Source organism: Mytilus galloprovincialis, chromosome 7 (assembly GCF_965363235.1).
Source record: "Mytilus galloprovincialis chromosome 7, xbMytGall1.hap1.1, whole genome shotgun sequence".
NCBI lineage: Eukaryota > Metazoa > Mollusca > Bivalvia > Mytilida > Mytilidae > Mytilus > Mytilus galloprovincialis.
The window spans coordinates 81,200,633-81,226,872 of record NC_134844.1 but is presented as its reverse complement, the minus strand read 5'-3'; the positions used below and the strand labels follow the sequence as shown (position 1 = coordinate 81,226,872).

Sequence of the window (26,240 nt, the reverse complement as noted above, 5' to 3'; positions counted from 1 at the left end):
ATTCAAACTGACGGAGAATGTGCGTCTGTCATGTAGAGGTTTAACACAATTAAGAAAGAAGGACATTCAAACTGACAGAGAATATGCGTCTGTCATGTAGAGGTATAACACAATTAAGAAAGAAGGACATTAAAACTGACCGAGAATGTGCGTCTGTCATGTAGAGGTATAACACAATTAAGAAAGAAGGACATTCAAACTGCAATACATAATATTTCAAATTTTCAAGGCAATCTTCGCATTCGGATATTTTAATGTACACATCCATGGAAAATGTTTTGGTTTGGATGTTAAAGATAAAGATAAATTCGGTAAATTGCTTCGGGCGCGCAAAATTTACCATGGCTACTTTCTTTTATTTAAAGGTAAATAAAAGTTAGTTTGGCCTATGACGTATTACCATGTGCTAAAGCAATAAAGAAGCACTGTAATAGCACATACCTCGATAATGTTTAGTTCTTATCTAGAAGAAGAAAAGAAAAACCAATTGTAATTGCTATATGTAAGGATCCGAGTATAATGAATAATGTAATTGAGCTTAGATTTACGTCAATGGAAAAACGGTATTACCCATCCGTTACACTTTTTGTTGCACTGATGCACTAACTGATTAAATATTAAAAAAAAATATACAGATGGTTAATGAATATTGATTTATTGATTATCTGACATAAGATTTATGAAAATCGTAAATCAGTTGGAGAAAACATTTGGCAAATATTGATATGGTAGACCTTGAGATATAAACTTGATAATTGCTTTATTCTGAAAACAAATAAGTCCATGAGATGAAATATTTCTTTAAATAAGTTCTTAATGACCCCGTTTACACTTTTGAAGAAGTCCGATTGTATCTACTACCGATTGATACTTCTCGTGTACTAGAAGATGCCCGGTAAATCCCAATACTAAACAAACCGCGGTACAGTTGGGCGACTTTTGTGAAAATAAAGCTTTAAATTTCGCGGGCAGAACGTCGACTGAGCTTGCCTGTTAATTAACAGAGGGGGTGGTGTTGCGATCTCACTAAACATGTTTAACACAGCGGCATTTTTTTAGCCTGTCCTAAGTCAGGAGCCTCTGGTGTGTGTGGGTTTTCTAACTGCATTGGTGGCCTTCTGCTGTTATCTGCTGCTTGCTCGGGTTGTTGCAGTGTCTCTTTGATGTATTCCCTATTTCCATTCTCAATTTCAATAAATTGTTTACGCACATAAAATGCTTTTATTTGTACGTTTTGTTTGCTGATGTATTACACAGTCCTGTTTTGACGGGTTGTCTTTAAAGGCTTATAGACATGCAGCGGTTACTTGATCGTCTATTTAGTTATTTCAGAAATATTCTTTGAATTTAAAAATTTTAATTAAAGCTTAAATAACGCATTTAGATATTTTGTAACACAATCTATTGCATGTCATCAAAGCGCACATTTAAAATTAAAACGTATCTAAATAAACCTATGTCAGTATTTGATTAACCCAATTGAAAATCAGCTTTGTCCTTAAGTTGAATTATGTACGTAAATACGGAGTAGTACCATTCGTCATATTACACCCAAACTGTTGATTCATATCAATGTATTATCTGTATCATTATAACAATGGTTAGATGCATTGGAGGTGTTCAACCATGAGGGACAGAATTACTATTGTGTATTCTTAATTTACTATTATTCTGATAATATCAGGTAAAACCGTACGACAGTATTAGTTAGTTATTCGTCACATAAAAACAATTTTACGGAAGAACGATAATGGTGTGTTTACAAAAAAACAAAAAAAGATTTGTAAAATTTGGAATTTTCAGATTTAGAATAAGTAAGTTCATTCATTTATATCATTTAATATTAAAAACTTAATCTCTAAAAGACCAAAGGGGGAAAAATTGTATATCTAAACACCTGGAGATCATTTAAGCTCATTCATGGTAATAGGGCAAGGACTTATATATACAGTAAGGTCAAACATAACAAGTTATCTGTAGAAGGCAGCTAACGTCTAAATTTAAATCTGTGACATAAAAACAAACTACAAATATTCGAACTTGTTGACATAAAATTGAGAATGGAAATGGGAAATCTGTCAAAGCGACAACAACCCGACCATAAAGCAGACAACACAACCGAAGGCCACCAATGGGTCTGCAATGTAGCGAGAATCACATGCATTTGTGGGTTCGTGGTCTAGTAGTTAAGACTGATGACCACAGTGCTGAAGGTCCCGGTTTCGATTCTGAATCGGGGCGCTGGAAATTTTAGAACATCACAAAGTGATTTTCACCCTCCCACAAACTTTTTTGGTACCCAGACCGGAGTTTAAACTAAAATGGGTACTTTGGGGGCCTTGATTGGTCAAAGTTATCCCCTGCTTTGACCAGGACATCAATCATCTGATAGCTCTTCAGTTTGTCTGTTTCCGCCGAGTGGTTCTTTCTGAGTAAGTACTTTGGCTTCCTCCACCATAATAACAGACTTCCCGGTGTCCCTTGTGTTGGATGGGGATTGATTGTCCTTGTGAAAAATTGTAGTAGTTGTACGTTAGTGACACATTTCCATTAATCCCGATGCCACTGTACCCTCGCAGCTTTCGAGGGATTCTTCGGAAAACGGAGGCATTTACCAGTATATATACACACACACCTGAATACATTGGCCTACATGACCCTGGCTTGTCAGAGGTACATAAAGTATACAGAATATATATGAAAGAAACGAGTGTTTCTTTTTGCACTAGAGCTGAGGTGTACTCAAAAGCGAAAATTGTAAGCAAGCATTTTAAGCAAGTTTGTAAGTTGCAGTATTTAGGACATGACAATAATGTGAAAAAAATCAAATTATGGAATTGCAACAATTTATCCGTGCATAAACTGGAAATCACTGGACCATGAAATTTTGAAAAAAAGATCTCATAGGTGCTCTTTTCTCGATAACTGTTTGAATGTGACTTAACTGATATTATACTTAGGGATGTGCAATTAGGATGATAAACGATCTCTTCCTGTCCATCCATTAATTTTTTAGCTTCTAAAGAGGTCATAGATTTGTAACAGTCACCCATATTGTCAGTGGTTTTTAGTGTGTGGTGCGATTACTTAGACAATTTATAAAATCGAACAAAAAAGATTGAAAAGATATTTTAAATGAACAAAAATACTGAAACGTGTTCTTCAAAAGTTTTTGTTTTACTAGAATAATACCGAAATACCAAAATTTTCATTGTTATCTATTTACTAGTAGGTGATGTAATGAATCGCGATACTCTCGAAACAAATATATATTCGACAAACCAAAACAAACTCTTTTGAACTGCAAAGCATGACAAATTCTGTATACTGAGTGAGGTATACAGTTCACATTCTTATGATAGATTACATTATTATGTATAAAACTGGAATGGTTTCGCAATAATTTTTAATCTGCTCTCTATTTCCCTTATTATTTTTTTCAAACATAAATGAATGCATGATTATCATTAAATAAAAGAAATCACTCTTTATTGCATTACCCTGAATATACATTAAAAGTCTGCAACTGTACGTTAAGCAAACTTCAACTATAAATTCTAAATGTATATAGTTTGAAATTTTTGTCATTTCTTGCACGGGATCATACATGAGTGGATAGAAACTTACACTCTTATCTTTATTCATTTTATCAAATAAGAAGAATTTGACAAGAAAAATAATAATAGCTTTTTAAAATTTCAAAAAATCAACTTTTAAATTCCGTACAAAGTCACATATACAAATAAGGAGATGTGGTATGAATGCTAATGTAAAGGAAGTTCACATAGTGTGACAGTTTTTGGTAAAAGATGAAATATTTTCTAGCAAACTTTACGGTATGGGTTTTGTTCATTAAATTTGGTATTTGAATGACCATTGGCAATCATACCACATCTGCTTATTTTTACTCATATTTATTCTTCTGTTAAAGCTCATAAACTTAAAAATGCGTATTTTAGGATTTAGCATACAAAAGATATCCATGACACACACAAACACACACACGATTGTTAGTTAGTATTCGTATCCGTATAGAGAATATGACTCTTTGGGCATGTCCTCTGTTTTCAAGTTCATATATAAGTCAAATTAGCTAAAAAGTGAATCAACAGTGATCATTATCCTGCAACTCTGATGTTTATGAGTCCGAACATCGCTCGTGGAGAACCATGCTTGACTTCGATACTTCTTGGCATTAAATGGCAATGTGCCTTTCGAATGTCAGTGGTTATATCCGAGTACTCAGATAAAGTTAAGCCAAAGAACAAGAGATTTACTAGAATTCTTAAATCTAAGATAATTTTCGAAATTTTGAAACAACAAAAATCTTTATTTTCATGCTAGTACTGGCTGCTTCAATTGCTGAGTATGCACTCGGAGACTAGCAGCTTCGTGGTCAGCACTGAAGACATTTTGGAACTGTTTGACAAGATGGATGAATATATAAGCAATACAAATAAAGTATAAAGTATAAAGTATATATAAATATAAATAAGTACTTCTATAAGTTGACGGTCTGAGTAGGTTTTACTTTTATCCATAAATTCAAAAATGTCAATATTTATTTCTAATCGCCATAGGTGACCTTTATCATCCTATGAGTTTTATTAAACACTTATTAATTTAAAGAAAATATATAATCAAGCGACTTTCTTTAAATCATGTTGTTGATGACTTTATACAAATTTCAGATGAACGGGAGAGGCTATTTTTTTTTTTTTGTATCAAATGTACAATATTGCGATAGCATAGTTATAATGTAGATGAATAACGCATTAATTTCAATCAAATATGATTTTAATGACGGTGTATTATCAGTTAGAACGAAATTATTATTACTTTTTTGCTGAGAAATAAAAGCATTTATACGTATCTTTTATTAATGGGGTTCTATAAAATGATTAATACGAACTAATATATAAGTGAAATTAAAATTCTAAATTAAAAGCTCTATGAAGTCGGCTTAATAAAGTTGATTACTTATTATCAACGCACCTTTTAAGCTATAATTGCAACCTTTAATTACCAAACGAAGCCTTGCTTAAACTTTAATTAAGCGATCTTACGAAACGTTTCACATGAAAGTTTAACAGTCACGTTCCAACAATCTGTACATCCAAAGGTTCCTGAATCCGACATTGTCATTTATTTCCACGATAATGAATTATTTGATCTGTAGTTTATTTTTGCTTTGACACAAATTGTCCTAATGTGTACTTTCCGTAGCTTGACGATTTTTGTATGCATCTGTTTAAGTTAATGTTAGATCATGGTTTAAAAAAATGATGATATAACTAAACTGAGTTCACATTCGATTATATAACAACATGTATTTGAAATGATATGAAACAGACGCCTTAAAAAAAATAAAAAAATGTACATATCAAATTGTATATCTTTTGCGGACGAAACGTGCGTCTGCATTATATATAATCTTAATCCTGGTATATCAATGTCATTGAGTTTATTTATAATCAGACTGGTGGCCCAAATGGGACTCTATTATGGTGTAATCATTTCTGCAGAACAAAAAAATCTCTGAAACTGGCATCATCAAGTCGCTTGATTTTGATTCAATGGGCAGCAGGACGGATGACACTGGAGAGGGAATATCCTTTTGGAGTAAGCCGGTTACAGCGAGGTTTTCCCTTCTCAATCTTCAGTCTTTTGTTCAGTATTTTGAAATAAAGATAAAAAAATATTACAGAAATAACACACACGAAAATTCCTTAAACGGTCAAACTGGCTACACCAACGACAAACAGTTACTATCTGTATGTATTATAATAAAGGCCAGTTGTGTTATCGTTAATGTGGGAAATATATTTCTCAAAAACAGTAACTGCACCCTCATCACATTTTTACATGCAGTTCAAGTGTATTTTACTGAATTATAATCTAATTACGTACAGTAGATAAGCATTACTATAAATATATTCAACTTATAACCTTATAAATTAGGTACATTTGAAAGGAACCTACTCAGTGGTAAAAGTTGAATAGAAAACTTAATTAGCACGTGATTTATATATAATGTGTGCAAGACACAGAGCGGAGAAAACTTAATTAGCACGTGATTTATATATAATGTGTGCAAGACACAGAGCGGAGAAAACTTAATTAGCACGTGATTTATATATAATGTGTGCAAGACACAGAGCGGAGAAAACTTAATTAGCACGTGATTTATATATAATGTGTGCAAGACACAGAGCGGAGAAAACTTAATTAGCACGTGATTTATATATAATGTGTGCAAGACACAGAGCGGAGAAAACTTAATTAACACGTGATTTATATATAATGTGTGCAAGACACAGAGCGGAGAAAACTTAATTAGCACGTGATTTATATATAATGTGTGCAAGACACAGAGCGGAGAAAACTTAATTAGCACGTGATTTATATATAATGTGTGCAAGACACAGAGCGGAGAAAACTTAATTAACACGTGATTTATATATAATGTGTGCAAGACACAGAGCGGAGAAAACTTAATTAACACGTGATTTATATATAATGTGTGCAAGACACAGAGCGGAGAAAACTTAATTAGCACGTGATTTATATATAATGTGTGCAAGACACAGAGCGGAGAAAACTTAATTAACACGTGATTTATATATAATGTGTGCAAGACACAGAGCGGAGAAAACTTAATTAACACGTGATTTATATATAATGTGTGCAAGACACAGAGCGGAGAAAACTTAATTAACACGTGATTTATATATAATGTGTGCAAGACACAGAGCGGAGAAAACTAATCATTATATTAACGTCAAACTTTCAGTTTAAGGTATGCCTGACAGTTCTAGGGTAGGCTGTTGTTTCTGAACCATTCATATGACGTTCTGGAAATGATTTCTTTTATTATATATCTCGCATGAAAGTCGTTCTCTCTGGAAAAGATTCATTTTCCCATTATTTCAGTGTTTGTATGGTGAGAGACAGTATTCCAAATTTTCCTAGAATTGTGTCGAAAAAAAGAACTGTAGGGAGCAGTGTATATTTCTCTACTTTTTTGTTAATTTATTGAATGTATCCACTATTAAAGTACAAAAGTAAATGCTATAGTTTATTTTTTATCATTTCAGGAATATATTCCGTATGGAGATTGAAATTATTGGAAGAACTTGTTTTTTGAGGTACCTTCTGAATAAGTAGCAATGTATGGATTACTGATAAGTTCCGTTTCAAGCTACATTAAAGATACGTATGGGGAGGACAAATGGGAAGAAATAAGGAGGCATGCACATGTTACTTCACATACCTTTGCAACACACGACAGATATTCCGAAAGAATTATCCCAGATTTGGCAAATGCAGCCAGCCAAGTGCTGAATGTATCTGCAGAAAATTTAATGTATAATTTTGGTGTCTGCTTTGTGTCATTTGTAGGGCAATACGGTTATGATAGGATTTTAAAAGTCTTAGGACGACACATGCGAGATTTTCTTAATGGTCTTGATAATTTACACGAATATCTGCGTTTTAGTTATCAGAAATTACGAGCACCATCTTTTTATTGTGAAAATGAAACCCAGCATGGTCTTACGTTGCATTACCGGAGCAAAAGGCGAGGTTTTGTTCATTATGTCAAAGGCCAAATTGTGCAGGTCGGCAAGCAGTTTTATAATACTGAAGTTAAGGTTGATGTTATCCTAGAAGAAGACGATGACATCATGATACATGTAGTTTTTGAACTCCATTTTGACAACACTGCCTACACAGAATTACTGGAAAAAGAAAAGCGTAGACTAAACTCAGATCACAGTCAAATACAATCAGACTTCCTATTCGACCTTTTTCCTTTTCACATGGTTTTTGATCGCAATTTGACCATAAGAAATATAGGCAATGGTCTATATGCAGTTTTACCGTCCATTCTTGGTCGACGTGTAAACAAAATGTTTACACTAATACGCCCCCTTGTGGAATTTAGATGGGAAAGCGTAAGTATGAATCAAGTCAGTATCGTTTCTTATTATTTTCTTTACTTTTTCTATTTTACAGTTTGTATTATAATGTTTCAAGTAATTGTTATTGACTGCTTTTAGATGATTTGTTATACAAATGGAATTTTGAAGCTTATTTTATGTTCGATATTTTTTTTTAACTTTTGTTTAGGGATAGCACACCGTTAAGATATCAAAGTGGTATATCAATAATCTTGCAATTACAACTGTGCAAAATTTAAGTATTTAGATGAAAAAGGTCCTCTTTTGTGTAGTATTTACTGTTTGCTAGTACTTTCTGCATATGTAAAATTAATTCGTCTTTTTGCATGTATGCAGTTTATATAAGTCCGTCATACAGTGTACCCTTTATACGTTAGACATGAACCATATATACAAGATGGTTTTTTGGAACAACTTAATTAGAGTCCAGAACTTTGGACAGCAAAACATATAAAATGTTAAAATAGTGTGTTTTGTTAATACCCGCGTCACACTGTCCCGATTTTTACGCCGATGGAAACACGATAATGGAAATTTTCAAAATCGGGGCTGATCGTATCCAGATCGGGCTATTCGTAGTGCCTTCTTTAACCATCTGCCACTTTTTCTAGCCTTCGGGGACAACTTCGGGAAGGGTTCTAAATTTTTTAACATGTTAAAAAATCCCCGAAGGTGCGTCCGATGTTGAGGGTTCGTATTGAGTTCGTATCACCATCCTCACCATTGTAATGTCACCGGGAATGCATCTTTGCACATCGTATTGCATTCGTGTTTCCATCGTTTCCATCGGGCAGTTTTGACATTACGATGTCTACACGAATGAATCACGAAGATATCCTAAGGTCTTACGATGGCAACACGACTTGGTGAAGACCTCGTAATCCCGTCGTGTTGCCATCGAATAAAAGTACGAAGGCGACAAGATGGAACTACGACGGCAATAAATCCAGCTAAATGTAAGTTAATTTTCGCGCTAAAATACATTTAAAGTGCCATGAGCGATATGCAATGGTCAGTCTAATACGACAATTAAGAAAGACGTTCACAAAACATGGAGCTCATATCATATGATTCTATGAGAACAAGAAAGGCGACAGCGTTGTTTCTATTAATTCAAATGGAACAAGAAGAGCAGCTATTACAGGTTCAGGATTTACTTTTATAAGTAAAATATTATTTTTTGTCAATTTTTCATATCAAGTAACACAATGAAAATCATAAACGCGCCTCGTACACCAACACTGCAGGTACACGTATATAGGGAAACCAACTTTTTCTTCATTATTCTGAATTTTTATGTATCGTCTGAGTTGTTGTCACACGAATGTTTACTCCATAACCATTTTGTTTTCTATATGTCATATTTTGCCGCATTTGTTGCTTTCCCCACATCCTTCCTTTTGTCTATATTATTATGATATTCTCCTGGAAAGAGCTCTTTTTGAATAAAAGGGATCAACAAACCCATTACCTTACCTTTAATATAGATCAGTAAACATGGGCATAATTATGGGTGATTATTCAGACTAGTGCACACATTTTACAGTTCAAACAAGGCAATGCCGAGCATGGCATCCCCTCGTATGTAACATATTGGGGACAAATATGGACACTATATTTGTATATGACACATGCAGAAAATGGTAAATTGAATATGCATATTTGATACATAAACTATTTTTTTAGAAATCAACCAAAACATTCAGTAACTGGAAATACCTTAAATATTGTCTTAGAATCACCAGTTAAAAAAATGAGTAACCAATTGCCAGTGTATTATGCTATGTCAAGGAGAAAAAACAAGTCCATCTGCATGACCTTGACCTTTGGCCTTGAACGTAAAAAATGTCAGATCATTACAAGGAGGAACAATATACCAAATGTGGTTAAAATCTTTTGAAGCATATTGCGTTTAGAGTGTCCACAAGGGTGATATTGCCTTGTATTACAACTGCCACTGTGACCTTGACCTTTGAACTTTAAAGTCAATAGCGCTTAAGATATTCTTAACGAGTAACACCATACCAGGTTTTGAGCATTTTGGTTCTAGAGTGTCCATAACAATTTTATCTACACGCAACTTACATGTAGTAGGCGATGGGATAATAAACTAAGTTTTATATGAATGAGACTAAAAGATCGATTTCCCGCCATGCATGGCAGACTTGTACAGAAACGATATGTTGTCGAAATTCTGTTCGTATCTTTTAGACATCGTATGGCCATCGCGCCATCATCGTAATCCATCGCGCCATCATCGTAATCCATCTTGTAGCCTTCGTGATCCATCGTGTAGCCTTCGTGATCCATCGTGTAGGCTCCGGCTGAGATATGAAGCTTAAATACCCGTCTTCGGTTAACCTTCGTATGTCCATCTTTTGCTATCGTATATAATTTCGGCACCATCGTATAGACTTCGTTATTCATCGTACTTGCTTCGGTCACTTTTTGGTATTTTAACGAGATCGGGACCAACTTCGTACGAACTTACAATTTTCGCATTCGGGTGTCCATCGTATATAAAAATCGGGACAGTGTGACGCGGGCATAAAAAAAAATAATCAAAGAACTCGCCCATTAGTTTTAAAAGAGGGACGACAGATACCAGAGGGACAGTCAAACTCATAAATCGAAAATAAACTGACAACGCCATGGCTAAAAAATTAAAAGGACAATTAAATTATATTAGTTGTTGCTATGAGGTGTCTTGAACTAGCAGCGTCGTGTTAGCTTTTGATTTGTGTATAAAGCCTCACTTTGACTTTAAAGAATAACAAACACAATGATGTTGCTTTGCATTTGGTTTCATCAAGTGTCATATAAATTTGGAGTCGTGTTTCAATAAACAGTATCCGTTCCTTTTCATGTTGGTCTTTAGTTTTTTTATGTTGTGTTTTGTGTACTGTTTTATGTCTGTTGATCTGTTGCCATGGCGTTGTCAGTTTATTTTCCACTTTTGAGTTTAAATTATCTTTTTGGTATCTTTCATCTTACATTTTCGACTATCTGTTTCACTTGTTTTTAAAAGATATACATTGTCTCATATTTTGTAAAATATTTCACAATTGCTGATAATCTTTCTCTACTTTACCTACATTTTACACTTTGTTATCACCATACATTACCTATTGTTGTTAACTTCTATGTAATTTCTCTGATTGAGAGTTGTCCCGTTGGCAACCATACCACCTCTTCTTATTTTTATACTTATGACTGTTGTCGAAAAAATGATCATAAATGATGATGTTTTACCAATTTTTGCATTGTGTCCTTGTAACTTTAAAGTAATAATAGGTAGAAACTTGAATAAGCAAAAATTATCAGCAAGACATGATCTACATTTAGGACAAGGGGGGATATTTTCATTTTACCAATTTGTTTGCGTTTTGCCTTTTTTGGATAAATTATAAAAGATAAATAAAACCTTTAAATAACAAAAAAAGACTAGCCATGCAAGATAAACAAACAAGTAAATTCTTTATCGATATTTTAAGTAGAATGTCTCTCTTCATAGGAATGATAACCCTTACATGAGAATTGTTTATCCTCTTTTGTGTTTTGAGCAAAAACTTAAGAAGATAGAGAGAAATTAAAAAAAAAAACAGATCAGTAATACAGACTCAACTCAGAAGATTTTTTTGTTATGAATTCTATTCTTGTCACTATGTTGGAGAGATTTCATTGTTAATTATGCATATGGACCTAGGTGAGGGACACAGTTTTTTTTTAGCCTTTGGTTTTGAATAATGTTCGATCTCTAGCGCACCTGTTGGAGGTTGTTCCAAACAACGGAATAGCTAATGTATCATACTCATTCACAGCATGTAGGTCATTTGTGTCACTTTTGAAAAAGAAATTTAAGTTATTAATTAATTAGCAGTTAAAAAATATTCTATGTTAATCGTCTATTTGTTTATAAAACTGTGTGTATTGAAATGAAATCAGTATTATCAACCTATTCTCATTGTGTACTTTGCCTATTCTTTTTCAGATAAACTGTCCAAAATTTTAAGTTAGATTGGTAATAGACATATGTAACAAACCGGGACGTGGGAATATGGTCTTATGAACATTTATAAACCATTAGTGAATTATGATAAATTCATTCTCTCCAATTTTCTTTTAAATTACATGTTCAGACAATTATTATATGTTTTTGTATTTCATTTATTTTCCATTTCAGATACAAGTTCATACAAATAATGTGTTTGAATTGTTGTCGGTGTTTGGCGTGTCTAGGAAAAGTTACTACTTTCCTACTAAAGAAGAAGACCAATCAGGTAAGATCAATGTTTATCATGAATATATTGTCGCATAAAGTTTAAAACATAATTGGACGCAAAAGTTATGGTTGCACGCGCGTTTTTGGTATGGTTCATAGCTTTACACAAGTTCACCAAAAGTTACCCAAAGTCACACAAAGTCACATAAAACAATACAAATTACTTAGGATAGCTATCAAAATTAAACTTGTTTTCAAACTTGATAGCTGCAGAATGGGGTCAAGCATGCTAACAAGTTATCTTTCATGTCAAATTGTTTGAACATAAATCATGGAATTCTCTGTGTTTGGAAAAAAATCATAACCTACCTTACCTCAATTGACGAACAGCTGCCAAAAGTGTAACAAATACTGACCGATTAATCTTTCTTCGATTCAGTTCCGACCTACTTTTTGTACACATTGTCAAAAAATGAATTACCGCTTCCCTCTTTCAACCTTTTACAACTGAAGTAGATGCAGAGGTACAGAGGCCGATTCATGAGGGGGTGAGTATATTCCCTAAAGCGTAATCTAATAGTACGAACAGAGCGGGGCGAAAATGTTTTGCTAAAAAATGATATATTATCCAATCAGTATTATAAACGAGTTCCCTCAACCAACATACATAGCTAAACTCAAGACTTTTCACCGTTTTTCTTTATTTCTGATTGCCTAAGGTATTAATTCTTTTAAAATAACGGTGTTTCGGGATTTTTTAGATTGGCTCACTCTATAAGTGGCCTACCTTGTGTCCCTTTTCAAAAGTCTCCCAACTAATGCCGGGTTTCGGCAAAATATTCTTTAAGATTTCTGCTGCGTTTATACGCAATGATAGGCACTTTTTTTCTTCTTTTTTTTAAGTCTTGAGTTTAGGTATGTCTGGTTGAGGGAACTCTTGTTTATAATAAAATGATATATTATCCAATCAAAGACGTACGCCTTCTATCCAATGAATCCACCACTGGAGGAATTTCTTATTTTGAAAAATTTACACAAATTAACCAATGTTTGCATATATTTTAGCCACTTTTCTTTGGTGTGTCTTAACTTGATTATTGCGCTGATAATAACATGTTTTTTTGTTTTGTTTCATATATTTTACATCTATCGGAGATTGAGATTGAAACTAGCATATACGTACATTTTTGTTAACATGCATGATATCAACCATCGCAAGGAAAATAAGTTGGCTTATACCACAGTCACACTAGGTCACGATTGAACTATGATCTCTGGAAACAAATGCAAATTTTAACGATCGTAGTGCGATCGTGTAGAACGCAGTAAGGTCGTGGCACGGTCGTTGTGAGGTCTTCATAATCGTGAAGAGCATGGTCAACTTTGAGAATGTTCGAAACAATCGTGATGCGGTCGAGGCGAAATCAGGTCGTAGTGGAAGCGTAGCGAGAGCGCAGTAAGGTCGTGGTAAGATGACAAAGATCACTGTATCATAGTAGCGAGAGCGTAGTTAAAGCGCAAATCTTGTTGGAGAGATTGCGCTACGATCTCACAGTGACTTTACTACGACCCAACTACGACCATCACGTTCCCCTGGCGACCCAACAACGCGCCTACTACGTCTTTATCACGTTTATACTACGCTGTTCAAAACCATAGTATGAGTCGTCCTCATCACGCGTCTTACGACCTGACTACGTTCATACTACGACCGTTTTGGGTTCTAGTCATGCTTATTGTCATTGTCACATAAATTTACATTAAAGCTCCTAGGGTTTTGCTTGTCTGTATGTAAATTTGACCTCATGTCCCTAATTTCCAACAGCTCAACCATGCTTGAAACATCTTTATCATCTTCACTATTGTTCAATAAAATGTCGTCATTTGATCTGGATCGATCAGCAATACTTTGTGATTCAGGTTGGATTAATTGATCTGACATCTCTACTGGATCAGGATCCATATATACCAGAGACCCCGCTGACTCTGTATCTACCCCTACCACCACGCCACTGAGTTCTGGTAGATTTTGGTTACATGTCTGTGTTGTGTTCGAGAATTCTACCCATAATTAATGACAACCAGAAGGAATGGAACAGTATTCATATGGATCATGGTGTTGGCGTTATTCCTGAGAGCGTAGTAAGATCGCAGTATGAATGTGGTAAGATCGTAGAATGATCGTGGTAAGAGCGTGCTATAATCTCAGAAGAAACGTGATAAGATCTCGTTGCAATAGGATAAATAGTGGTATGGTCTTTCTGAGAACGTAATACTACTAAGCGTAGTAAGATCGTGATAATCGTAGTGAGGTCGCAGAATAAGCGTGGTAAGAATGTGGTATAAGCGTAGCAGGATCGTTGTAGAAGCATAATGATGGCGTAGTAGCATCGTGAAAACAACGAAAATCTAAATTTCAATCTGCTCTTACCGCGATCTAACCACGATCTGAATTTATTTTAGATCGCGGTGAGCGTGGTGCGATCGTCGTCTAGTGTGACTGGAGCATTTACTTTATTCTGAAAGGCGTTCACATTTTTGTATCAGTATTTTAACAAAAACTTTGCTTTGAGCTAATCAGTGCCCAATTCTATCTCGAACTTTAATAAAAGACAAACATCATTTACAACATGGGTATACTAATGCAGGTTATCATGTACGGTAACCATACAAATTTTCAAATGCGGTTATTATTTATAGCCATATTGTCCTTTTCCGTATAATGTAGTTTTTTTGTGTGTAGAATATGTAATATTTTTCTGCGTGTAGAAAATATCAACATTATATATGACTGACACTTTTGTATAAGCAATAAAATACATTCGACATTAGCTTCAAGATGATTTTCTACTCACATTTGTCTTTTTTTCCATAACAGATAATACAAATTTGAGGAAAGAGTTCAAAGATTTGCAAAAATTGTCATAAAAAATATCACCGATCGCGATTTATTTTCCTCCAATAGTTCAGCTTTTATACATAAATATACCTTCTGTTGAAATATCTTGAACGTCGGAGAACCAATTAACGAAAAATTAAAAAGGCATCTTTTGTAAAATGGGTCGACTGAGACGAACAATAAGAATTTCTGCTTCCACTGGAAAATGAGGATTTGTTAGATTGGAGTATGGAACTTTTCTAAAAAGAGTTGTTGCATGATTTCGAAAGGAAATCAAAATACCAAATGCAACATCATTATATGAAAATCATTAATTGTACCGTGACTTTATAGGAAGAAAATAGGCACCAGTGACTGATGCTTTTTGTCGATTAACTCAATGTGTAATAAGCTTTTTGGTTTTCTTTTTAGATTTACCCAAAATAAACTTCTACCTCCGTTAAGATATTTCAGTGATGAAAACAACCTGTGATTTTAAGTTAGGTATGCTATTTTATCCCCGGCTTAGTATACATCTAGGATTTTGATTGGTTAACGCACGTCGTTACAAAACCAATAGCCCCTGGGTGTTGCTAACCCATATCCCCGGACGTTGCTAACCATTATCCCGGGGAACTTCACGCAAGTTTTCCTTAGTTCCATGATTGCTCCTTGTGAAATATTATGGGGACGAAGTCCCCAATAACAGTAGAAAATTCAATAAAAAAAAAAAAAATAAAAAAAATCGTACTAATGAACTCAAAATCGTTCAATTTTTTTTGTCGCGTTTTTGAATTTCCGGATCTGCGCAGAAATCTACAATGTACTTCCTTTTTCCGGTCTCGTTTGTATGAAACTTTGAGTAAAATATATATTTATCAGTCTAGTATAAAATAGGAAGGGACGCAATACCAATTTCATTTTTAATAATTCCTTGATATGAAAAAACGTTACCTGACGATATTTCCGTTTCTTTTTTTTTAACAAATATTTAAGTTACAAAAAAATAATTCATACAGACTTCGTCCCCATTTACAGGAAATGCCTGCCTCATATTAAATTCTTTAGATTATCCATGATGTTTGTAATTAAATATTTAATTCATTAACGAGTTTGTCCTATTATGCTAATCATGTACACTAATTTCATTAAATGCATCACTTGACTGCCACATTTTCAAGGAATGGGACTAATGACCTAGCTATGTAAGTTACCCACGTTGATGTCACACCATGTATGGCGTAACCTCACATCATTGAGCGCCAAATTTGACTCAATCCAGTTTCTCTGTCTCCGTATTAAAAACGTCTTATATTTGACTACCTGTAGGGTTCTACCAAAAGGTAGTACCCTACACCCCGTAAAAAATATGTAAAATATCCAAATTTCAATAAAACTTTTTTAGATAATAAAAAAAAACGTTTTCGTGTTACACTTTGTACCCGAATTTCCATAAAACTCGCCCAATTCGGACTAAGACCGGGGATAAATTCGTTATCTGCGTTCATATCCGTAGATATGGATATTTTAACACCCTTCAGTACCCTGTACACCCTTCGGCTACGCCTCGTGGTGTACTGGTGTTAAAATATCCATATCTACGGATATGAACGTAGATAACTTATAATAGCCGTCATCAAATTAATAAGATTTTAAATAACAGTATTGGTATTCAAGATCTGATCAACAATTATTGCTTCGTGTTGATGTATTAAATGATACCGTATCCTCTGATAAAGGTTAAACATGGTGTGTCATTTAGGTTGAATTTTATAACCCTTTAGACATTGATATGGCTACTTTACTGAAATGGTGAATTAAGTTTATCAAAATAGATTATGGTTTTATTGTTTTGTTTGTTAACAACTGTCCAAATGATACCGTATCCGGAAGTGTCAAATTAACCTGGCGAGGTAGTTCATTATTACATTGTTGAATAACATTATTCTAGTGGGTAAAGTTCTTAAAGCGTTTGTCTTGTCTTGAGTAGATTGATTTGTCACTGTCAGTTCAGTCGAATCTCATTGTTAACAAAACGTTTAAACACAAAATCGATCGCATTTGTAAAATGTTAGTAGTGGAGAGATGTAGATACTCAAATCTACACAAGCATTTAACTTATTAAAGCAATATCAATAATGCACCACCTGGTAGTAACAGGAAAGAGTTTTTAACTGACTTTCTTTTTGTATTTCTTCATCATTATATCTCTCGCTCTTTCCCACGAAAAGCAAATGTACACTTTTAATATACATTTATTCAAATATAAATTCAGTATGTATTGGTACATTTATACAAGCCTTTTATGTTGTGGTTTTGGTATTTTCTAAAGTAAAGCGGAAATTATCCGGATATTAGAATAACATTTTCGACTTTCAATTTTAGACTAGCTTTATATAGTAACATTATATGGTTACGTAAATGCATCCATTGATTAAATTTCTGCATTAGAATAATTAAATTATTGACTAATGGTAAAAAGCTTAACTTTCGATTAATTACTGTAACTTAAGTAAACTTTGAACATTATATTAAAGACAAGCCAAATCAATTACAAATATCTTTGATCACATAACAGTATAAAATAAATTTCAAACTTCATTCAATTTTAAGAAGCATTTTCCGTTACAACTCTCCGTAGGTTTTTCTCAGTTTTTGTCTGGTAACCAATACTTGTAAGTTGTGTTCTATTTGACTTGGTATTCACCGACGTTAACACTTAGGTCTCTTTACATATATATATATATATATATATATATATATATATATATATATATATATATATATATATATATATCAGACGTACTTATAAATATAATTATTTTCTGTGACTGTATCTTGCATTTATTTGTAGGATCCTTTAATATAGATAATTGGGCTGATCTGTAACAATAACATCTCCATGCCTTATATATCATGTACTGTAGTACGACGCTAGATTAAAACTCATTAAGATTAAATCAATGATGGTGATACATGGCTGTGTACATAATGTATATACAACTCGTCTAAACATCAACCCAACAATGTTAGATCTGTAAATTTGCTTTCGCAAATTTTTGGTTCTTCCCTCGCCGGGATTCGAACCCATGCAACTGTGATATCGTGACACCAAATCGCCTGCACTGCTGCCGTCCCGCTAGACCACACGACCACCTGGGCTCTCAAAAAAAGAGCTTTCGCTGGCCGTGTGTTACCTTTACTTCGTCAGTTTTAATCTAGCGGCGTACTACAGTACATGATATATAAGGCATGAAGATGTTATTGTTACAGATCAGCTAAATTATCTATAGTAAAGGATCCTACAAATTAATGTAATATACAGTCACAGAAAATAATTATATTTATAAGTACGTCTGAGTCAGTGACAACTCTACAACAGATGTATCCATCGGATCGCCATCAATGATGGTGATACATGCCTGTGTACATAATGTATATACAACTCGTCTAAACATCAACCCAACAATGTTAGATCTGTAAATTTGCTTTCGCAAATTTTTGGTTCTTCCCTCGCCGGGATTCGAACCCATGCAACTGTGATATCGTGACACCCAATCGCCTGCACTGCAGCCGTCCCGCTAGACCACACGACCACCTGGGCTCTCAAAAAAAGAGATTTCGCTGGCCGTGTGTTACCTTTCCTCGTCAGTTTTAATCTAGCGGCGTACTACAGTACATGATATATAAGGCATGAAGATGTTGTTGTTACAGATCAGCTAAATTATCTATAGTAAAGGATCCTACAAATTAATGTAATATACAGTCACAGAAAATAATTATATTTATAAGTACGTCTGAGTCAGTGACAACTCTACAACAGATGTATCCATCGGATCGCCATCAATGATGGTGATACATGGCTGTGTACATAATGTATATACAACTCGTCTAAACATCAACCCAACAATGTTAGATCTGTAAATTTGCTTTCGCAAATTTTTGGTTCTTCCCTCGCCGGGATTCGAACCCATGCAACTGTGATATCGTGACACCAAATCGCCTGCACTGCAGCCGATATATGAGTCTGAAAGATTGTGTAACAATACCGATAAATAGATGGAAAACAAAACACTAAAAAGTGTTGAATATCATTGCACAAAGATGGAAAAACTGAACAGATGATATAAATTATACAATAATTGCAAATATTTCGGCTCAACAAATGGCCTTCTTCGGTGACAAAAGTAATAACATTATTGTTAAAACTTTTGTATATATAGCAGTTTTCTTAACTTGAAGCAATACTTCTCCCTTCATGAGTTATGACGTATAAAATATTCAATGAAGTACACAAACTGATATATTAGTATATAAAGCGAGGTTATTTCGTGTAAACAATAAAATAGTAAGAATAACTGCGAGCTTTTAATTATAATAATTGATACGGTATGATTTTGATTTTTGTTATACTTTGGGCTTTAATACAGTATACCGTTACTATAGAGTAAAGTTGACATCCTCTTCACTTTTTAGTTTTGTCAATCTCTTTTTTTTCTGCTGATTGAAAGGTGCAGGGTTTATATCTAACAAAAAAGGTAATTCATAAAATTGAGAAAGGAAATGGGGAATGTGTCGAAGCGACAACAACCCGACCAAAGAGCAGACAACAGCCGAAGGCCACCAATGCATTCATGTTCCTATCACAAGCCAGGCATTTCATTAATGGTTTTCTCGTATATTGTGATCTTTTGTTGGAAATGTACCTATCAAAGCATGGAAATTGGTTATTTAAAAGTCTTTCTAGGCTAAACCTTTGTCCCTAGTGATTTTTTTTTTGTGTTTTTACAATAAGTAAAATTAAGAATGGAAATGGGGAATGTGGCAAAGAGACAACAACCCGACCATAGAACAGACAACAGCAGAAGGTCACCAACAGGTCTTCAATGCAGCGAAAAATTCCCGCATCCGGAGGCGTCCTTCAGCTGGCCCCTAAACAAATATATATACTAGTTCAGTGATAATGAACGCCATATTTAACTCCAAATTGTACACAAGACACTAATATTAAAAATAATAAAGACTAACACAGGCCATAGGCTCCTGATTTGGGACATGCGCAACAATGCGGCGTGGTTAAACATGTTTACGAGATCTCAACCCTCCCCTTATACCTCTAGCCAATGTAGAAAAGTGAGCGTATAACAATACACACATTAAAATTCAGTTCAAGAGAAGTCCGAGTCTGATGTCAGAAGATGTAACCAAAGAAAATAAACAATTAATGTTTTAGAACTAATTACTGTATAAATACAGGGCATATCAAGACTGGGGATGTAAAATTTGGAAAACGATGATATTAGATTGTGGACGTAGCATGGAAAATGACAGTTTACATTCACATATTTCTAATAATTAGCATACTATAATTTTCATCCGAATGTATTTGTAACAACATATTATGGGTCCCCTTTATTATTCTGTGGTCAGTGTGCTGGACGGCTGTTACCGATATGTACCTCAAATTATAAAGAAATACTTGCATTCAGAATATTAATTCAAACCACTAGTGCCTATTCTCCTCCTATGAAGTGACGGGACTATTAATAAACACTACATATTATGCACTTTATTTGGTATTTGACCCAATATGAATTAAAACAAATTAAAACAAGATTGAATGAGATCGAAACGGGGAATTTTTTGTATGAAATAAACTTGATTTTGTAAGATAAATTTTCCTTTTCACAAAAGGCACTTCTCAAGCACAATCTGACGATTTCCTTGAAGACGACGATGGAAAGTGTTTACATTTGAAGGGGCAGATGTTATATATGAAAGAATGGGACCAAATAATATTCCTTGGTATTCCAGTGTAAGTACGCATTTTAACATTTGTATAGACCTACTATGTTATGACTGTAACTATTTAGTAATTATATAAGAGATTTTAGCATCCGACATTTCCATGGTTTTAAGTCAATCTGTTTTATAAAATTTTCTAATTATGTGTGTATACAAAGTCACGACAGAAAACATCCATACGAAAAGAAGCTTCAATCCTTAGAATATAAATTCATCCTGTAAACCCGTCAGGGCAATGTTGGTTATTTGTCAATCATTTTGCAGTGATAATACAGAATTACACAAAGTACTTTATAGAAACGAAAACTGTTAAATAAATCGCAGGTATCTTGTCATTACAGAAGTAGACGGGATACTTTATCTGAAGCCAAATTTGTATTGCCTTACATAAGCTGAAAAAATATTATTGAAGAATAATTCTTCACAGTTTATAGTTTATTATAGTTTTGTAATATAGATATAACAAAATATATTTGATTCAGTGACAAGTAAAGCTGGTTATACTTATCTATCATCTTATAGAACTATATTAGTATAATTTAATTTTCGATGTAACGCGTCTTCTGTTTGGCTGAAGTCGTTTTGATTATCATATCATAGACACAATTTTGTCATGTGACTATGACGTCATCAACGTATTTTCATGATTTACGCCGGTTTAAAATGGAATTTAGAATTGAATTATAAGAAATAACTGTAGTATTTTGTCAGTCTATTCGAAATAACATAAAAATGTGGTGCCCACTGTTAAACCCGATACGAGCGTGATTCAGTGTGCACCACATTTTTTATGTTATTTCTTAATAGACAGAAAAAATATTACTGTTATTCATTAAATAATACAAGAACTTTGTAAATTTCGTGCGTCCGATATCTTTTTCTTGGTGAATCTTCATTAACAACCCTAAAAGGAAAACACAAAAGCCATAAAGACACTAAACATTCTTAGAGTTAATAGTTATCAAATTTAATACGCCAGACACGTTAACACTGCAAGGACTTTTTTGTGTGTTTTATAATGGATGTCCTTTCTGAATAATCACTTCCCTTTTCATTGAATGTGACCAACATAATTATGCTAATCACTGGGTTTGTACTTACATATAAGCAACCCGATGGTGACAGAATCTGCTCATCCCCCAGGAACACATGATATTACCACCGTTTTTCTTTGTATTTTTTTGATTGTTTGCTCACTCTTTGGTTTCCTATGTTATGCTTTATAGACTTGTCTTTTGGTAGTTATCGTTTTTCGTATTTCATGGTCAGTTCGTGTTCGACTTAGGAGTTCGGCTTTTGATGTTTCTTCCTACCTTCTTCGGAAATGCTACCCTGTTTTCAGGTCAGTAATGTTTTTATAAACTTTATAGGTATGGAAGGTAACCGGTATGCCAACTCATGTCGGTTAGTACATCGCATATCAATTATGTGATAAGGAGGCTATTAAAAAGAACAAGATTTTCATTTGATCACAATAGCTCGAGTTTAGGAAGTACTAGCTGTGCACCTGAAAATACAGTAATTTCCATGCAAAACCTCTTGACTATTTTTGTGCAGCCAATTGTACAGCCAGATTTAAGTGATTTAATGTTGAGCATGAGCGAAAATAAAAACAAAAAACAAACAACAATAAAATTAGTAAACACGACGAATATTTCTTTTTAAACATAAGCCTAGGTTTCACAACTTCATTTTTATTAAATTATTTGTAGGGGAATGTACACATTAAAAATTCGGAATTTTCCCCTTCATTTTGTGCACGGATAAAATTAAAGTTAAATATATCACATGGGATAATCTCGGATATTTCATACCGTGATGAAAATTTTTCTCAAATCAGAAATAACCTTTAAAAACAAAATGTAAAAGTACACGAAAGGTTAATAACTATATCTATCAAATGTCGAAGATGTCAGTCATCTTGTGTAATTACAAACGATTATATTTACGACTCAAATAACTAGCTGGTTAACCCGGTTAATTTTTAATTATAAGTCATGTCAGGTTAATTTGATAAGTTCAAATACCTTTTTACAAGAATGTTGTTTTTTTCATTTAATAATATCAAATACATTTTTAATAGATTTATGAGGAAGAATTCGAAAAGTGTTTATGTATAATATGTTACTCCCTAGTTATTGTTAGCATATTCAGGTATTGGAAGTAATAACTTACTATTATTTAGTAGTCGAACAGTAACTCATGACATGTCAATAACATCCGTTTCATTTACATAATTGTGCTTAAAGGGGAAATTACGATAGCAGTTTTTCTCCGTAGGCGACAATACTACCGTTTTCTAATTTGTTATTTTTTTTTATGATTAATTGAAGTTAAGAAGTTGTATGGCCATCTTCCAATTTAGCTTTTTAGTAGTTTCAATGTAGAGCAATTGTCATTTTAAATCTTATTTAGAGAAAAGCTTTTTCGGGGTATTCTACAACAAACATAGTGCCATTTAAATTTTTCAGAAATTATATAGTAAAAACCTCACCAATCCAATTTGCAGCTTTCTAAACATGACTTCCTCTTACTAAACACCAGGAAAATGATATACCACTTTTCCCCCTGAAGGTACTGTAAACTTTGTTTCCCTTAAAAATACTCCAAGGAAAATTCAAAACGGATGACAAATCAAAAGCTCAAACAAATCAAACCAATAGAAAACGACTGTCATATTCCTGACTTGGTACAGGCATTTCTTTATATAGGAAATGACGTATTAAACCTGGTATTTAAAATTTTAAAAAAGCCACGTGAGACACGTGGAAAATATCATGAATATATCTTTTTGAAAGAAATATGGGACATTCAAATATGGTGGATGGAGATGCAAAATTTTGTTATTACCTCTTACAAATAGTTATCAAAGTACCAGGCTTATATTTTTTTTTACGCCAGACATGTACAGTGAATGATGACATGTCAATGTACAGAATCTGACCCCTAGCATATCTACCCTCATGCGCCACTGCTGATTAGAAACAGGTTGATGAGGAACATGAATTACCTCTATTCGGCTTTCAATTGATTCGTTAATTCGGTAATTATTATGCACAACAGCGATATTCCGTAGTATCAATGTGATGATTAACAGAAAATAAAGATTACTTCTTTTCTGTCAACCACTAGCTTAACTGGCAGAATATAAACAAGTTTTCTGAAATATATCAGTCAAGAGCAATGTTAAAATACCTTTCCTATGAAGTGTGAACAACAACTGGAATCGTTCGAACAAGGTCCACTAAGAAATGCAAAAAGATCAACAAAAAAAAAAGAAAAAAAGAAAGAAATAACTCGGGTTATGAATAGTAGAGAACATAACGTTTTACTATATGTATTTCTAACTGCAAACCATTTTGAAAAAATCCATTTATTTTAAATTAATTAAGACATTCATGTGGAAAAAACTGGAGAGTCTCTTATGTTTTGAGTTATGCATCACATTTTTCTACATTAAGATCCACACATAAAAATGGTGCACACCGCGATATAGCTATTGTATATTGATTAAAAGGACGAGCTCAAAATGCATCATTTAACTCATCTTGTTTTTCTATCTACCTTGAGTATCAAGTGTTTGTCAGAACAAACACTTTTTTTTTTCAATTTGTTGAACGTTTTAAGAAAACATGTATTTTTTATACAAAATTCCCCTAAACAACCTGTATAAAAAGCTGGTGAACATTGTTAAATTTGTAACGTTTATCAAACAAATAAATGTGTTTATTCCATTTATGTAGATATGAACCCCAATAAAGAGTCACGTAAATGGGACAAAACCCTTATATCACCCTTTATAGTACAAATCTGTTATGAAAGAAAAAAGTGCAACTGACGTCGAGATTTATACCAAGGAAAAATGTAATAATAGATAATATGGCCGTACAATTTACGAGTGGAAACTTGTATTTATATATCCTTTTGACAATTGGAATCACCAAATTAAGTCTTTTCTAATTATTTTAGCTGTCAATAGCGTGCTTATTGTGTGTCATGTTTTTTTGGAGATTTCCTCCGAGACTGAATCTGATCTATAAATAATATTTAAAGATACATCTGGATGATTGAAAAGGAGAATTTGACATATTGTGTAGATGGTAAACGTCTTCTAGACTAAGTATTCAATTTAGAAAAAGTAAAAAAATCAGAAAAAATACTGAACTCCGAGGAAAAGTTCGTAAATCAAAATCAAATGAAAAAACACATCAAACGAATGGACAATAACTGTCATATTCCTGCCTTGGTATAGGCATTTTCAAATGTAGAAAATGGTGGATTGAACCTGGTTTAGTTAATTCTTGTACCTTTACTGTCTTTTATATATATTAGCTCTCAATATTTTCAAAGATAAGTCAAATATATGTGGTAAGGTTGTTGCCAGTATCCCCATAGAAAAATTATGAAATTAATGTTTGACTTTCAAGTCTTCAAACTAAATCCATTTGAGTTGAATTAAATGAAAGTTTGGTTGGAATATACGATTTATTCAACTGAACCTGACAATACTCTGGGATCTAGGACTGGTACTTTTGTCTTTTTCATCAATTATTTTTTTTGTGCTGAATACTGATCTTATAAGTCAAGTCCTTCTCATTTGGCTTTTACAATTGGCCTTACCAGAATAAGCAGCTGTGGTATTATTTCCAATGAGACAGCTATTTAACAGAGACGTATCTTCTTTTCATTCTTTTCTCCGAGCGGTTGGTCGAGAGAGAAAGAAAAGAGATACCATACGGTGCGAATGTGTGCTGAGAATTAGGTATGTGTTATGCAATATATACTTAACTTGTAGGAATAGATTAAACCAAATGTATGTATTTGAACATTTAGCAAAGAAATGAAGTACAGTATAGTATTCAAATGATGCCCATAAACATCCTTCATGAACAGATACATAGTTGACATATAGATATAAAATTTAAATGATCCAGACAAATTTGACTTGGGTGCATTTATTCCGTGCGAGTGGATACAGTTACTCTAATTTGAAGATTCGTTCGGTAATGCTTTTGTCATGGTATAACCAATGTCTAACAAAAATTAATTTGACAATAATTACGCGAATTCGTAAGCAAAGAAAACAACAAACTAGTATCTCAATTGTTTGTAAAACAATTGAAAGGTCTTTCCTGTAAAAGTGATGTTTTCGTAATGTACTTTGTACGACCTTTCGTTTGATATACGACAAGCATACCTTCTCAAACTTTTCGCTTTTAACACTTAATGACCTCATCCGCCTACATTTTTGAGATTGGAGGTATGATATATGTAACATAGAGTAGTTGAGCTTTCATTTGATATGCGACAACACCATGTTCTAGAAAGTTTGATTTTTGCACTTAATAACCCTATATAACTAATTTTTGGAGGT

At 33.5% G+C, this 26,240-nt stretch overlaps 1 protein-coding gene across 2 annotated transcripts in view; it reads left to right on the top strand.

Moving 5' to 3' along the window:
* LOC143083784 (soluble guanylate cyclase 88E-like) overlaps window positions 1–26,240 on the top strand; it is a 193,504-nt gene that overhangs the window by 128,034 nt on the left and 39,230 nt on the right. Inside the window, exons 3-5 of one of the 2 annotated variants that reach the window (XM_076260126.1) lie at window positions 7,098–7,955; window positions 12,145–12,241; window positions 20,756–20,876. In XM_076260126.1, the coding sequence (XP_076116241.1) occupies window positions 7,170–7,955; window positions 12,145–12,241; window positions 20,756–20,876 (1,004 nt within the window). In that variant the 5' untranslated portion in view covers window positions 7,098–7,169. Of the gene's footprint in view, window positions 1–7,097; window positions 7,971–12,144; window positions 12,242–20,755; window positions 20,877–26,240 lie in introns of both variants that reach the window. The other variant, XM_076260124.1, reaches the window with a different exon arrangement.